A 15237-nucleotide genomic window follows, 5' to 3' on the forward strand; every position below is an offset into this window, starting at 1 on the left:
TATTTGGGAGCACTCCTTGGAGACTTTTTATTAAAGAGCTGTATTCAGACAGACTTTTAACTATAATGCATATTGTAAGACAGTGGCCTAGACTTATTTCCATCTTAGAATACCCCAAAATTTTGTATCGTGTATCTAGATGGACCTAGCTTGTCTGGAAGCATTCCTCAGTTCTAACAAAACACCTGGCTTGCTCAGAAGTTACTTTTATATGGTACATAATTATTGGGGTTTGTGATAATTACCTTCATGTTCCTACATGTAGACTCTTCCAAAGCTGAAAGAAGAAGTTTATGTTATGTGGGATCTGACTCAAAACTAAAATACCTCACTTAGCAAGTTTTCTTATATCAGTGTTGAATTTTGTTTGACTCAGGAAGGAAGAATTCCATTATGAAGTTTTTAAGAGTCTTAAGAAAAATCTTCAAAAATAAACTTATTCCAAATACTGCGAGAGTATGTTAGGATACCCAGTGTACAGAATTAAGCATCTAATCACTTGGCAAAATCAGTTGCTGAATTTAGAGATCTTAATATTTTTATCCTTTTCCTTCAAAAACTGTTGCTAGGATGATCAAAAGGCAGAAAATGATATGGCAATGAAACGAGCAGCATTGTTGGAGAAGCGTTTGAGAAGGGAAAGAGAGACTTTGCTTCGAAAGCAGCAACTGGAAGCAGAACTAGAACATAAGAAGGAAGAGACAAGGTAAAATTACATGTTTAATCCAAAGGATCAGTAATGGTGAACGAAGCAATGTCTGCTTTGGTTAAAAGTGTAACCTGCATGTCAAAAAGTTGCATGTTAATATCCAGGTTATTTAGTGCTAGAGCCAGATGTGCAGAGGAGCCCAGCTGGCCTGGCAGGGCAGCAGGTGGCATCAGTCTGTAGCTCTCTGAGGCTGGGAGCTGTGCTGGCCTGAGCACGATTCTGAGGGAGCCTGTATCCCTCAGGGCTCCTTCTGCACAAGTGCACAATGTTCACTCAGTTACAGCAATGAAGCTCATAAACCTGCATTTGGTTTTCTTAGTAGCAATATCCCAAAAAGTTAAACTCTCTGAAAATTGTAAAAAAATTTAAAAGTGATTGTCTCTTACTGGTGCTTGAGAACATTAAAGTTCCAAAAATCTGATGCCTGTGTTGTCCTCACTGTGCTAGCTGAATCCCTTATTTGGAAAGTTTCTATTGCTGAGTTTTTTTGGTCATTTTTTAGACGAAAAACAGAAGAAGAACGGCAGAAGAAGGAGGATGAGCGAGCACGGCGAGAATTTATTAAGCAGGAATATATGAGAAGGAAACAGCTAAAGCTTATGGAAGACATGGATACTGTCATAAAGCCACGTTCCCTCTCAATCAAACAGAAAAAGCCACGTCCAAAATCTATTCACAGAGATCATATTGAGTCACCTAAGACACCAATCAAAGGTCCACCAGGTAACAAATGTTTACATGGAAAAAGAGTCTGTTCATGATAAAACACCAGCTTGGGTTTTGGTCCTAACAAGCACGTGCATTTATGAGAGTCTTGTGCTACATTGAAAATGCACGTGTCCAAACTGGAAAACAAATTTTAGCATAGACATGGAAAGATGAATGTCACTTACTTATGCTATGCATGCATGCATATATCAACAAACAAAAATGTTAGCTCTGAAACCCCAGTGGAGGGACAAATATGTGTTGCAAGTTTCATGCACACCCATGTTTTCTTTACTAATCTTTTCTTGCACCTGTAGAGCTAAGAATGAATAAAAGTTGGGAGATAAGGGATCAATAAATAAAATGGTGACTATAAGGTAAGACTACTTTTAACTCGCACAATATGGACAAAATTAAAATTTGAAAGTTACTTTTATATTTCATTTTTTTTCTATTTTGCTCACCAGCTGCATGTATAGTTAAGAACATAGCAACACTAACCATGTGGAGCAACTTAGCATTCTTTTACATACAACAGAACTTGCAGTAATGGCTGGAAGAAGTATTGCCAATTTACAGTTAGAAAAAATAACCAGACTGCTCGGTGATCCTTTTTGTTACAGCGTCCTCTACCCTTGTTGTTGTGCTGCATTTTCTCTGTCTGCTTCCCTCCGTCTTCCAGTATAATTTAAAGTATTTCCTTAACACCTTCCAAGATTCCATTCCAAGCTTTCAATTAAGTCTCTTAAGCTGTCTTTCAAGAGGAGTTATTAACTTTAATTGCATTCTTTGATTTGCATAGTGCAAATATTCCCATGTTTGTGCTTCCCATTAGTGCTTAGGCTGAGCCCATCCCCAGTGGCTGCCAAAGGCTGGGTGACAGCAAGTGTTTACAGGAAGTGCAGCACATATGCATGCAGGTATATCATGGAGAAAAGCTCTTACTGACTTTCAGATGCTGGTGTTGGTCTGATGAACAGACTCTCCTACTTGCATAGGTTTATAAGCTTTAACTTTGTTTTTATCCAGGTTCACAGCTTTATCGTGTTTTTTCAGTATCTAGCCTTTCACTGGCATCGCTGAATACAGGGGACAATGAGAGTGTGCAGTCAGGCAAGAGAACACCAAGGTAAAGCTAAAATAACCATTTCATGTAATAAAATCTCATAATCAGCTATGTAGAACTAGCATGAATTTTTAGAGGTCGTGTATATATTGTGTACTCTGAGAACTGGTATGTTTTCCTCATTTGAGGCATGGATAGTTTCCACTGTCAGACATTCGGGAACCAAGCCATGGTCATTTGTTTTGCAAATTTTACCAAGTAAACCAGTTGGGCAGGTATAAATGAGGTCAAAACAAAATGCTCTTCACACAGCCTCTTTAATTCACCTGCTTGTATCTAAGTCTCAAACTATGGATATTTTTACTAAACCTGTATGCTACAAGCAGCTACATAGCTGCTTTTCTTTTTTTAATATAGAAGTTTATTTTCTGTTTGGGTTTTTTTTAATTTAGCTGTTGTACAGGGAATTACTGAATGCTCACAAAGACTCCAGCCTTTTCCAAACACCAGAATTTATTTTGCATTAAAAACCACCTGAAAATAACAGAAAAAATTATATTTGTTAATACAAACCCCATATTATCATTCAGAAGAAAATCACTATTTCTGTGAACTACTTGATAATATTCAGACAAATACTATTTTCTTTGTATAAAAAAAGAAAAAGCGAAGAAAAGCAAACTAGGAGAAGGGGGGTGATAAGAAGTATTACATTTTCTGATATTGCATGTTGTGTCTTCTTGGCCACTGCACATTATTCATCAGCTCTGACAAACCTGCAGCTGGCTTCAGTTGACTTCTCAATTACCTTGATGTCTCAAGAACTGACTTTCCAGTTATTACATAAGAAACTTTCATAAATTATTCAGTTAGCCTAATATCTCTTGTCATCTCTTTAAAATTATCAGTTTTAATTGAGAGGGGAATTTCTTCTACCTATATTAGCTATTACAAAAGGCTTGATGTTGCTCATCTACACAGGCTTTGCAGGAGATAACCCCTGTGTACGGAGCTGGAGTTGTACAGTGCTGTACTGTGCTTTTAATGAGCAGTACATCTTCCTCAGGCTTTGGATTTGTTTAGGGGATTGAGACTTTTAAAACATTATAAAAGCAACAGAGTGGAAAGAATTTTCAGTATCTTTCCAAACCCATATTGTCACCTTGTCCTCGCATCACCATTGTTTTTGATGATCCCACTGCGAATCTCAGTGATACATTTTTCACCTTCTTCACGCAGGTGCTAATCACAAAAGGTGTAGGATATATTATAAATTGAATTTTCATCTGTTGCTAATTTTACAGAAAATGAGCATGCACACAAATTTTGATACGATACCACTTTTTTTCCTTATTCTGTGCCTTTTTCTCACTTAGAAAACTTTGATTCCAAGCTGGAAATTTGACTGGCTTTTTCAGTGCCACAATCAAAAAAATTTAAATATCTTGTAATAATTTAAGAAAACTTGACAATGTTGTTTAGACCTTTAAATGCAAAATTATCCACATTTGAGTGCAGCCTGAAGAATTACAGTACCAGAAGTTATTGTCTGTGAAAACAAAAACTAGAAGGGAAATTGTTTTGCTGTCTTAAATACAGCAGTTCTCACTGCCAGTTGTTGCAGTCATAAGTATAAATGAACTAAATTTTACTTATTTATTCTATCAATAATTGATTTGTTCACTACATGAGATAACCTTGGTTTGCCAGTACCTGTTAAAAGTACAACAAATTTCCACTTAGTAATTCTGTTTCACAACCAAGAGCATCTGTTAGGTTTCTGTCCCTCAGATATTGCCCAAAAATTAACATATACCTCACCTTCTTGCATCACTGAAAGCACACTAAGTATTGTGCATTTAGATTTATAGTCTATAATTCAAATCATTGTGTTCTACCTTGCCGCCTTTTCATATCAGAAGGCTTCCCAGCTGAAGATTGTGAATTTTTAAAATAGATTTTAACACTAATGTTTAGGTCTGAATCTGTGGAAGGATTTTTATCCCCAAGTCGCTGTGGGAGTCGTAACGGAGAAAAAGATTGGGAAAATGCATCTACAACTTCTTCAGTCGCCTCTGCTACAGAATACACAGGTCAGTGGCAACCATAGTCAGAAAAGTACCTGCCTATTAGTGGTTCTATGCATGAAAAGTTTTCAGTCACCTTGATTTGGCTTCTTAAAACTTGATTGAGTTTTACCCTTCAAAGTAGAGGCTAATAATACAAGGTTAACATTTTTAATCCAAAATAAAAGTACTGACTCAATAGCATTTGTCATGACTGCAATAAACTGCAGCCAGGCTCAGAACAGCACATGGGCTCACACATCATTCTGTACTTCAATAGCAAGGCACAAAATGTTGCTATTTCAACTCAATTTAGAACAGAATTACAAAATTCAAAAACCAAATTGCAGCAGCAAAAAGTCGTCTTAGCAATACAAATATAAATATTCTGCACTATTTGTTTCCTAACAGATGTTTTGTTGTTTATTAAGAACTTTATGATCAGACGACTCATTCTGTATTATATTATGAATCAAATAATAATGGTATTTTCCTCCCTTTTCTCTAATTATACCATACGTGATACTGCCAAGACCTTGCATCATCAGGCTTATAAAAGCTCCGCTTTTGCCAACCTAGTATCACTTTGTTTGTGAGAAGAGTAGCATAAGGTTAGGTATTTTCTAGGGTTTTTTCCCCCAAAGCTTAGACAAACAGATTTAATCTCAAATTTAATTGATGCTTGCACATTATTTTCCTAATCGGTGCTCATGTGTTGGGTTTTTTTAAATGGACTTGACCCATGTACACAGACATTTCAGAAATTAAAACAGGAGATTTCTCTTTCAACCAGATGAATCATTGTGCAGACAGAATAGCCTGTCAAGTGTAAGACCATATCTTTCATCCCTGATTTTGGGTAAAACATTTCTGGAATTCCAAAGAGGACAGGCAACAGTTACTCTAAGCACTGCATATGCCTCATTGTTATACCTTGTACCCTTGAAATCACAGGTGTAGAAAAAGAAAGACTTTGCCTTCTCCTGGACAACTGAAATTTTGGTTAGGAAAAAAAAATGTTCTGTTGTTCATAGAAAAGGTCCTCTGAGAGAAAAAAATATTTACCGAGGCTGCCAGTAATAATGATTTAATAATGAAAGACACATCTGTAAGTAAATTCAGTGACATCTGAATGACGCTTTACTTGTTTGTGAAATTTGTGGTCTCTAACCTTATTCTGTATTATTCCTGGATTTGCGTTTCTATGCATGCAGAAGTTCCACACCAGAAGTGCTTCACAGCAAAGTAACTCTTTGTTGGCTTATTGTTAATGTAGCTTATTTGTTGCTCCTTTTGCATAGGACCAAAGCTCTTCAAAGAACCCAGTGCTAAATCCAATAAGTATATAATTCAGAATGCACTGGCACATTGCTGCTTGGCTGGAAAAGTAAATGAAGGTCAAAAGAAAAAGATCCTGGAGGTAAGAATATTTTTCCCATAAAAGTGCAAACACCTACATCAAACCAAAGTCAAGCATTATGGAGAGACTGAACCATAAATGCAGACACTGAAAGGAAAGCTTAGAGATGATGGCAGCAATCAGTGAAGGGATTGAGGAACTTCTGTGACTTGCTTCCTGTGTAGGCAGAAGGGTTCTCCAGTGCTGTAGGAACAGGAGCTGTTACTTTGTACATGCAGCACAGGGAGCTGAATTAATTCACATGTTTAATTAATAGTTACCGCTTGTTTTATGGGGGAACTTCAATATCTAGGCTTTCATAATTTGCTCACAAAGTTGTTTTCCCTTATACATGGAGATCCTCAGGTTGGGAACTTGAGAAGTAAAGCACAGGGCCCTCATGAACAGAAAGAATTGAAATACATCCCTTCTAGGCTCTTCTCCAGTTTCCAAGCAGTAAGGCAAATTCAGGACTTTCTACTATAGGAAGATGCCCTCCAGTCTTCTCTCTTACACTGCTATAAACCTTTCTGAAAATGCACAGATATTGTAAAAACTCGGGGACACTGTGTTTCCAGGCAAAAAAAGTAACACAGAGTCTGAGCCTGGAGAGTAACAGAACTGTTCCATTTACCAAGTATGACAAATACAACAGATTAACTGATATCAAACCTCACAGATACTTGGAATCCAGACTGAATTTCATTTCTGGAATAAACTTCACAGCAGTATTTCTTGTCCTTTCTTCTCTTCGTAGTCCTTCTGCATCCATGTCTAGATGCTGCTTTCTCGGTCTTTCCTGACACTTTTTGGAAATACCAAGTCAGGAGTCAGCACACACTCTTGCACTTTAAGTAACTGGGAGCAAAATGATCCTCAGAAATCCCAGAAAAAAACAGCTGCAAAAATGTCATGCTTAACTCAAGGATGAAGCATACATCACTTGATAGAAGTTGTATGTGTTCAGGGCACATGTCCTGTAGAAGGTCTGTCAGGTGGAATAGGAATCTGAAGATTTCAGGTAATTAAGAACTGAATTAGCTGATTTGTTCAATACATTTCAACTGACTTCACGGTTTGACGAAGCTTGAGTGGATTTAGGGATGACTGAAATTCCATTCTAGCACCAGAGGATCTTTCCGATATATTGAGACACGCGTCAAGTTTCCTGTTCAAAAATTTGCAAATATTAGAGCAGCTTGGTGAAATGGATGATGAAGAGAATTTTTATTTGGTCTACAAAAAGACTTTTGGGATGTCTGTTCTTGAGGTACAACTAAACAAGTATAGCTGAAGTTGTCTAAATAAATAAGGTTTTGGTTGACATGGATATCTACCCTATCAAAATTGAGATAGGTGAAGCTTAGGAAATTCCAATGATTGAAAATAAGGTCTTTTAGTGGACAGAGTTAGACATAAGTTTCATCTCTGGTAGAAAACTGATTAAAAATGAAATCTAATTAATTGAAATGTTTTCTAATTACAATGCAAAATTCATATTCTAAATGTTTTCTTTCTTTCTTTCTTTTAAAGGAAATGGAAAAATCTGATGCAAATAATTTCTTAATCTTGTTCCGGGATTCAGGCTGCCAGTTCAGATCTCTGTATACGTACTGCCCTGATACTGAAGAAATCAATAAATTAACAGGAATAGGTCCCAAATCTATCACAAAGAAAATGATAGAGGGACTGTATAAATACAATTCTGACAGGAAGCAATTTAGCCACATACCTGCCAAAACTTTGTCTGCCAGTGTTGATGCAATTACCATTCACAGCCATTTGTGGCAAACCAAGAGACCAGTAACTCCTAAGAAACTCTTACCCACCAAGGCATAGTAGATGGGAAAAAAATTGCTTGAGACAATTATGATAAACTTGCACTTCATCTTTACTGCCTATAGGAAATAGATTTCTAGTTGCCAACAAGACTCTTAGAACTTAAAACTGGACACAGAGTTCTATTATCATGTCCAACTGGAATGTAAACACAGTGTTTAGGAGTGCAGAAGATAACTCTTAGGTGAATAATTATGAGTGATTACGGAAATGTTTGACTTGTGTGGAGATTTGTATGTGCTAATGCAACATATAGAGTATATTTGCTCTGTATTTTGATTAGATTCACTGAAGCACTGAATGTTCCTCTTTAGTGACTCAAACTACATTTTTTACATCTGTTGCCTTATATGTTTGTATTTGTGCTTGTCTTGAAATATTTTTCTTCCACTAAAGAAAAACTTCTTAATATTCTCAATACCATCGAACTTTGCATACTGACTTACAGTAAAGAGTAAATGATGAATTGTATGTCATTGAATAACAGCTGTATGGGTCTGTTCTCCAAGATCCTTACTGTGTGCTGTAACAAAATCAAGATTCATTCCCCTGTGTATTTATAATTCTTTTTGAATTCAATAGTACTTATTTGCTTATAAACTAAACAGTAAAGGAAAAACCTTTGAACTGCTTGAAGTTTTCTTCAAATGAATTATTTAACAACTCAGGGTAAAGGTGATGCAATTACTTCTGTTTCAGTAAGTTGCCATCTGAGATGTAATAACTGACCATGTGCATGTTCATAACATCAGTAAAACTCAAAGTAAAAAGATTTGGTAGGTCTCTGAAATGGTTTAAGCAAGTGTGCATTCATTGCTTTGCACTGTTCCTGCTGGAGAGAGAGCACACGGTCAGGTCCTGCTTCTTCACGGAAGGAATAGGAACTCATGAAACATTCAGAACTAGATCCCTGATGTTGCCTAACAGAGCACTAAATATTGAGAAGAATCACAGAATTCACTAAGTCACAAATCTTTGAGAAGTCATGTATCTAATTCCCATTGATTTTAAGGTCCAGGCCACTTCCTGCCTTCAGATCTGCCAACTCAGACTTGAATCAGTTTTCTAGGGAACAGGCATCTGATAAGAATTTTCAGTGTGTCTTTGTAAATTGTTTTCTTGACACTAACAGGTGATGTCTTGTGACACAGCAATTTTTAAGTACATATGGCAAAAAAGCCTATGACATTTCAGTAAATCTGTAACATGACCAAAACCAAACTCTAGGCATATTTCAGTATTATTTATAAAGGGCTGCATTTTATTTCAAAACAGTGTTTGATTATTTTCTAAATCACTATCCTGTTTCAGTGTTTGTTTCTCTTATAATTTGCTTTTAACATAGCACTGTTCTGAAAAAAAAAAAAGAAAACACAAACTTGAAGCCTCCCCTAAATCTGTGGCTATTTTGATAACATCGTACACCCGAGAATTTGTTGGGGGGGAGGGAAATCTCATTCTCAGGAAAAGACTTGAATGATTTGTGATTCTGTTCTGTTTCAGTGTTGTGACAACTCCATTCACATAAGACAGTATTGTGCTATAAGTATGTAGTCCATTCAGTTTCATGGGAGACTAAAATGATGTTCGTATTTCTCTCATTAAACTGCTTTGAGAGAAACTGCCTCACTACTACAATGTGCTCATTTACTTAGAGAAAAGATGCACAGGAATGAGATGTCACTAAGCAGTTTAGAACAGTACTTTTTTAAATTATAAGGCCTTAGGCATCAGTGCATCTGGATTATAAACACTTTCTCAAAAATGCTGTCAGTTTACTGTAATTTATGTTCTTATATTTATGTATATTTGTTAAATCTGTAAAAAATGAAAAAAACACTTTAAAATACATGTTTAATATGTATGTGGCTCAAAACTATTTGTGGTTAGCTGATTCCTACTGTTTGCATGTATATCACCAGGATATGTAACTCTTATAATTTAAGTGTATACATATTGTGTATATAGGCTATAAATAATATTAAAAAGGGGGGAAAGAGGGTTTGCACATTCTGCCTGTTAGACACTTCCTACAGATACCACTGTAGGAACATCTTGAATAACAATATGAAACTGTGTATAATATACAGTGATTCAAGAAACCAGGAGGTTGGAATTAACTGACACACATACGGTGAATAACTTCAAAAGAAGTTTTATCATGGGAGGCTTTTTATTTCTAAAATCTGTTCTATGATTTAACTGAAGATTTGCAACACCATAATGACACACACATCAACCTAATCAAAGTGAGCTTAAATACATGACAGGAATTCTTTGAGTAATTTTAAATATATCTGAATGTATTATGAAATTTGCATTTGTCAACAGGTTGAAGATTTGTGCAATGTCTAAAAGTAGAATGTGAATAACGCGGTTGAAAATTTCATTGCTCGCAGTATAAGGTTTTACTTAATACAGGAAAAGTAAAGCTAGAGATGCTTTTCCTTTTTAAGCCTGCAAATTTTCTAATTACAGTGGATCTTTGGTTGGGATCATGTTTAAAAAAAACAAGAAAAATTAAAAAAAAAAAAAAGAAAGCTTTCCATAAAGGCCAGTATTTATCACTGACCTTTCCAGAACACACTGGTGCTTTCATCAGGGGTATTATTATTGTTGCTACGACTGAATTGCCAAACTCTCGTCTTAGTTTTTGGAGCAAAATTTCATCTTCTAACAGTCATAATAGCTACTGAATTTTATTTTTTTTTTTAATGTTAGTATGACTGTTAGTTTTTATTATTTGGCTGTTTAAAGCCAAATTCAGCTATTTAATTATGATTTATTGGGCACTGTTGAAAAATGTACAGTGTATTGTGTGCTTACTTGTCCACTTCTATGGAGCATAGCTTCCATATTTTTTCAAATGCTGTGCTGTAAAATATTGTCATTGCTACTTATGTGGTACAGTGTAGTTTTTTCCTTTCATTTAAATAAAAGCATGGCACCAAAATAACATTTTTTGTTTTCTTGCTTACCTCTAAATATAAACTAAAATTATTAAATGTTCACATTAAAGTTTAAATCTTGTTTCTTCTCAGATTTCAGCAATGTGGAAATTGTAGGAAATATGCATCATTACAATTTCTTCTTTTGTTTACCATCTTTGGTCATACTTCCATAGATAATCTAGATTTCTGATGTTATCAGAGGAAGGCTACTGAATAATTGAATTAGCTTCATATTTCATTTGTGAGGACAGCAAGGTGTTACCCTGTTCTCTTCAGAAGTGAATTTCACAATTTTAAGTCATATACAAACTTTGGGGCTCTGGTTAGCTTCCATTTTTCCAAAGCCACACAAACTTCTGGTCAGGTAGGTTAAAAGGTTTGCTTCAGACTGAAAGGCTGTCAAGGTGACAACCAATGTCACCTTATCTTTGTCAAGGTACTGTATAAGGCATGTGTGTGACTTCTAGTGAAACAGTTTGTACTTGCTAATGATGCTGTCTTGAACAGAACGCTATCAAAAAACTGAGGGGCCTCTTCCAGATTTGTAAATTAGTAATTTTTCCAGTCCAAATCATGTCTTTTTTGGAGCTTTGTGTTGTCCTGCTGGGTTGCAGTGTAAGAGCAAGGACTTGCTGAAAGTGGCCATGACATGCCTGCACTGTCAACAGGCAGACTGAGATGCCGGGCTAACTTACACAGATAAAGAATCTCAGAACTGCAGAGCTGTTTGAAGGGTAACTTCAAGAATACAAGCAAATTGACAGTAGTGCTTTTAATGCTGAATTGAAAGCTACTGTGGAAGAAAATTAATAGCTTTCCCTCCTCCCCCTGAAAACTGGTTCTTTTTCAGGCAGCTCATTCAGTTCCCTGTACAGCATCACAAACAGCCTGACACAAGCAAGGAATTATATTGGAACACTAACACACAGTTGCACCCAGTAAAGCTATTTTTTCAGTGGTGAGCCTAGCTCAAAATTTTCATCTAAAAACAGCCTTTGTACAGATCTGCTTTAGAACAGACTTTATTTTTTTTTCTATCTTTTGGTAAATTACACCATCCCTGAGAAACTTCAGTGCATGCCCTGGTTAATTTGACATAATATGACTGTGCTGTGTGCCTCAATTTGTACAGAATTTCTGATTCAAAATTTGTGCTGTTGTGGGATCCAGTGTAGAGAGTTATGCTTGGAACAGAAGGTTTTGGATCGATTGCCATACAAATATGATGCAAAAAATAGCTTTGTTTCTCAAATCCAGCTGTACTGATCAGACTGATGTCAGATGTCTTTTTCCAACAGTTTATTTAAAAAGACACGGGGCTAAACTTTAACTATTTAGATATCTTCAAATAGCAAATCAGCGTTTCTTTGCTGCCTTGCTACTAATTTAATGAGCTGAATAAGCATCTTCAGGAATTGTGGCTATAAAGATGTATCTTGACAGTAACAGCCCTTTACAGCTGCTTTTACATTTTCTGGTTAAATAAATGCAAAACAGCAAAAGGAAAAAAATCCCCTATAAACTCTTATTCCAGGTGTAGATGGCAGGGGAAAAATATATATTTAACATGTACATCTTTGTACATGTATAAGAAATTTATTTTTAAGAGCAATCTGTTCCATTTAGGTAAAAATATATTTGATGTGTGTTTGTATATGCATACATAGAAATGCACATTTACCTTCAGAATTACTTGCTTACATACAGAATAAAGAATACATGTTTTATTTAGACAACTAGAGCAATGAGTCAAACATAGTACAGAAGTTACTCCAGCTTATTTCCTTCTACCAAGAAAGAAAAGCAGCTCTTACACTCGAAACCACTGTTGTAAGAGGCAAGGAAATAATCTACAACATGCACATTTCAGTACAAAGTCTTTGGGAGATGGAGTTCTTTTATCAAATTTCTGAATTCAAGGATAACACTGATGGATGTTAGACAGAACTGCCACTGATCAGAAGAGCTAATAACCATCAGGATTCAAGAAAGGGCAGAAAACGGCACAAATAAGGTAAGCATTCACTGAAAAAAAGTTATTTAAAACTTTCTTCAGACTCCTATTCAACACTACAATCAACTTGATGTATACAATGCTTAGGGGTAAATAAGCATTTCATTATCCACTGACAAATTTGTTTAAGCAAGATACTAAAAGGTTTTTTTTCACATGAGTTTAAGTTTGCAGTTAATGGTATGTGAACTTCATGGAGATGTACTAAGTAATATCTATATGTACTTTCATGTCACAGTTAATGGAGCTTTGCAGAAAGACTAAAAGCTAATATGGAGCTTTCCATCACAGCAGCTCTGTCTTACTATTTCTTCATCATCACTGATCTAAATGTCTGCAGTACAAGACCTGGCAAGGCCCCACAAGCCTGCAATTATTTAAATTACTTGAAGCCAGATTATACTTTGGCTCAGTATTTTCTTGTTTAAGCTACCTGAAACTGGAACTATGGTGCTGACAAAGAATTCTATAGATTATGCAAGAATTCTGCTGAATTGTCACCTCAAGGTTCTGGAAATCCCTTCTTGAAATGAGTAAAAACTGTTTCAGAATACAGTTTTGAAAAGAACTTTTTTCTAAATTTTTACAAGAACACGTACATATAAAATGTAAGGAGTTAAATGGCTCCGTTACAAGTACAGAAAGTTGAGATTAGCCCATTTTTAGGGCCAACACACAGAATCAGCTGAATTGGAGGGGACTCACAAGGATCACTGAGTCCATCTCCTGGCCTGCACAGGACTGTCCCCAAGAATCACACCCTGTGCCTGAGGGCATTGTCCAGACACTTCCTGGCTGCTGCTGTGACCTCTGCCCTGGGGAGCCTGTTCCAGTGCCCAGCCACCCTCTGGGTGAACAGCCTGTTCCTGACATTTAACCTAAGCCTGCCCTGACACAAACTCAGGCCATTCCCTCGGGTCCTGCCAGTGTCACCCCAGAGAAGTGCCTGCCCCTCCTCTTCCCCTCACAGGGAAGCTGTAACTGCAGTGAGGCCTCCCCTCAGCCTTGGCTGAGCAGACCGAGTGCCCCGAGCCACTCCTCATGGCTTCCCCTCAGGGCCCTCCACCATCCTCGCGCCTCCTTTGGGCGCTCTCTGCCAGCTCAAAGTCTGTTTTATATTACAGTGCCCAAAGCTGCCCCGAGCAGCACTCGAGGCGAGGCTGTCCCAGTGCAGAGCAGAGCGGGACAATCCCCTCCCTTGCCCGGCTGTGCTGGCCCCGATGTCCCCAGGACAGGGATGTCCCTCCTGGCTGCCAGGGCACTGCTGGCTCGTGTCCAGCTTGCCACTGACCGGGACCCCCAGGGCCCTTTCCGTGGCACTGCTCTCCAGCCTCTCATTTCTCACCTGTAACATTTCTAAAGCAGTCACACAATTACTATTTTCTTTCCTGAAGTGCTCCAAGCACAGACTGCAGCGCCCTGTTTTGTCACTAGGCAATGCAGATCTCCTCCTCCACTAATCCTGATTTTCAAGTTCTCTAAAACCCACACCCAAAAGCTTTGCTGTTCCTGGGAGTTACCTTCTTTGCTGTAATGGGTAGGGAGTTCAAAGCAAGCTGAGACCATCCCAAACACGTTTCTATGCTTAAGTAAAGATTTGCAAACAACCAGAGAACGAGCTCTTCCATCGGCTCTCTTCCCATAGAATGCTACTATATGTATCTTCACCAAAACTTAATAATAGCATGATTGCCCCCCAAAGCAGGGCCACCCACTACTACTACCTATTCTTCCGTATTTCTTCCTGATAGTTCTTGAAATCTCTTTCCAGAGTGTAAGAATTTGCTGCTTACCTGTGAAAGGTCCAACATTCTGAGCAGGAAACAATAATTTTAAATTCATAATTTTTCTTTCAGGTCCATAAGTGGGAAGAAGCTTTATCTTTCTTGCCAACCAGAGATTCAGTCTCAGGACCTCCACTGAAAACAATGCAACTGCACAAAAGATTAGTAAACTACTGTAAAACCACTGTAAAATCAAGATTAAATTTACAAGCTTACGTGTTTACCTAGAATTTTGTAGGTTAAACAAAGTTTTAAATGGACTTTTTGTATCTATGCTCAGTGGTTATACATACCACTCAGTTTAGACAATTAAAGTCATCTTGTTTTTCCACACTCCCTCTGATTTATCATCTCTACTGTATCTTATGTATTGGAAAACAGTTTCATTTCTATAATTACATTTTCTCTTAAGCAGCACCTCCAAAGGCAACTAAGCACCAAGTAGTTTGGAAGTAAATAGAAGTATTCAGTGTTTTACCAGCAATTCCATATTCCTGGGAAGTGAAGCTGGGACCTGAACAAAAGGAACTGCCCATGCCTGGCAGAGTCACTGCTGTGCAGCCAGGCATACTCCTCTCTGGACAGCCTTTGGGACATTTGTTTGTATTCCCGTTCAGAAAGAAGAGACAAAAAAACAAAGAGTTAGTAAGTAGACTTGACCTCAGTGATATTTTGTGAATGTGACAGAGAATCCTGTTCAG

At 37.2% G+C, this 15237-nt stretch overlaps 1 protein-coding gene and 1 long non-coding RNA gene across 5 annotated transcripts in view; one reads left to right on the forward strand and one right to left on the reverse strand.

Moving 5' to 3' along the window:
* The window catches only part of CAMSAP2 (calmodulin regulated spectrin associated protein family member 2), an 81552-nt gene extending 71245 nt beyond the window's left edge, over positions 1-10307 (forward strand). For 2 of the 4 annotated variants that reach the window (XM_068199625.1, XM_068199627.1), the window contains 6 exons: positions 570-706; positions 1212-1432; positions 2447-2546; positions 4461-4576; positions 5851-5969; positions 7482-10307. In XM_068199625.1, the coding sequence (XP_068055726.1) occupies positions 570-706; positions 1212-1432; positions 2447-2546; positions 4461-4576; positions 5851-5969; positions 7482-7787 (999 nt within the window). In that variant the 3' untranslated portion in view covers positions 7788-10307. The remainder of the gene's footprint in view (positions 1-569; positions 707-1211; positions 1433-2446; positions 2547-4460; positions 4577-5850; positions 5970-7481) is intronic. The other 2 variants (XM_068199626.1, XM_068199628.1) reach the window with 1 other exon arrangement.
* On the reverse strand, positions 568-15059 carry LOC137479275 (uncharacterized). Its single transcript, XR_011002119.1, has 2 exons — positions 14830-15059; positions 568-1736 (listed from the first exon to the last, which is right to left on the reverse strand). It is a non-coding gene; the product is annotated as an uncharacterized lncRNA (long non-coding RNA).
* Between the last annotated feature and the right edge of the window lie 178 nt (positions 15060-15237).

This window comes from Anomalospiza imberbis, chromosome 9 (genome assembly GCF_031753505.1).
Source record: "Anomalospiza imberbis isolate Cuckoo-Finch-1a 21T00152 chromosome 9, ASM3175350v1, whole genome shotgun sequence".
Taxonomy (NCBI): Eukaryota; Metazoa; Chordata; class Aves; order Passeriformes; family Viduidae; genus Anomalospiza; species Anomalospiza imberbis.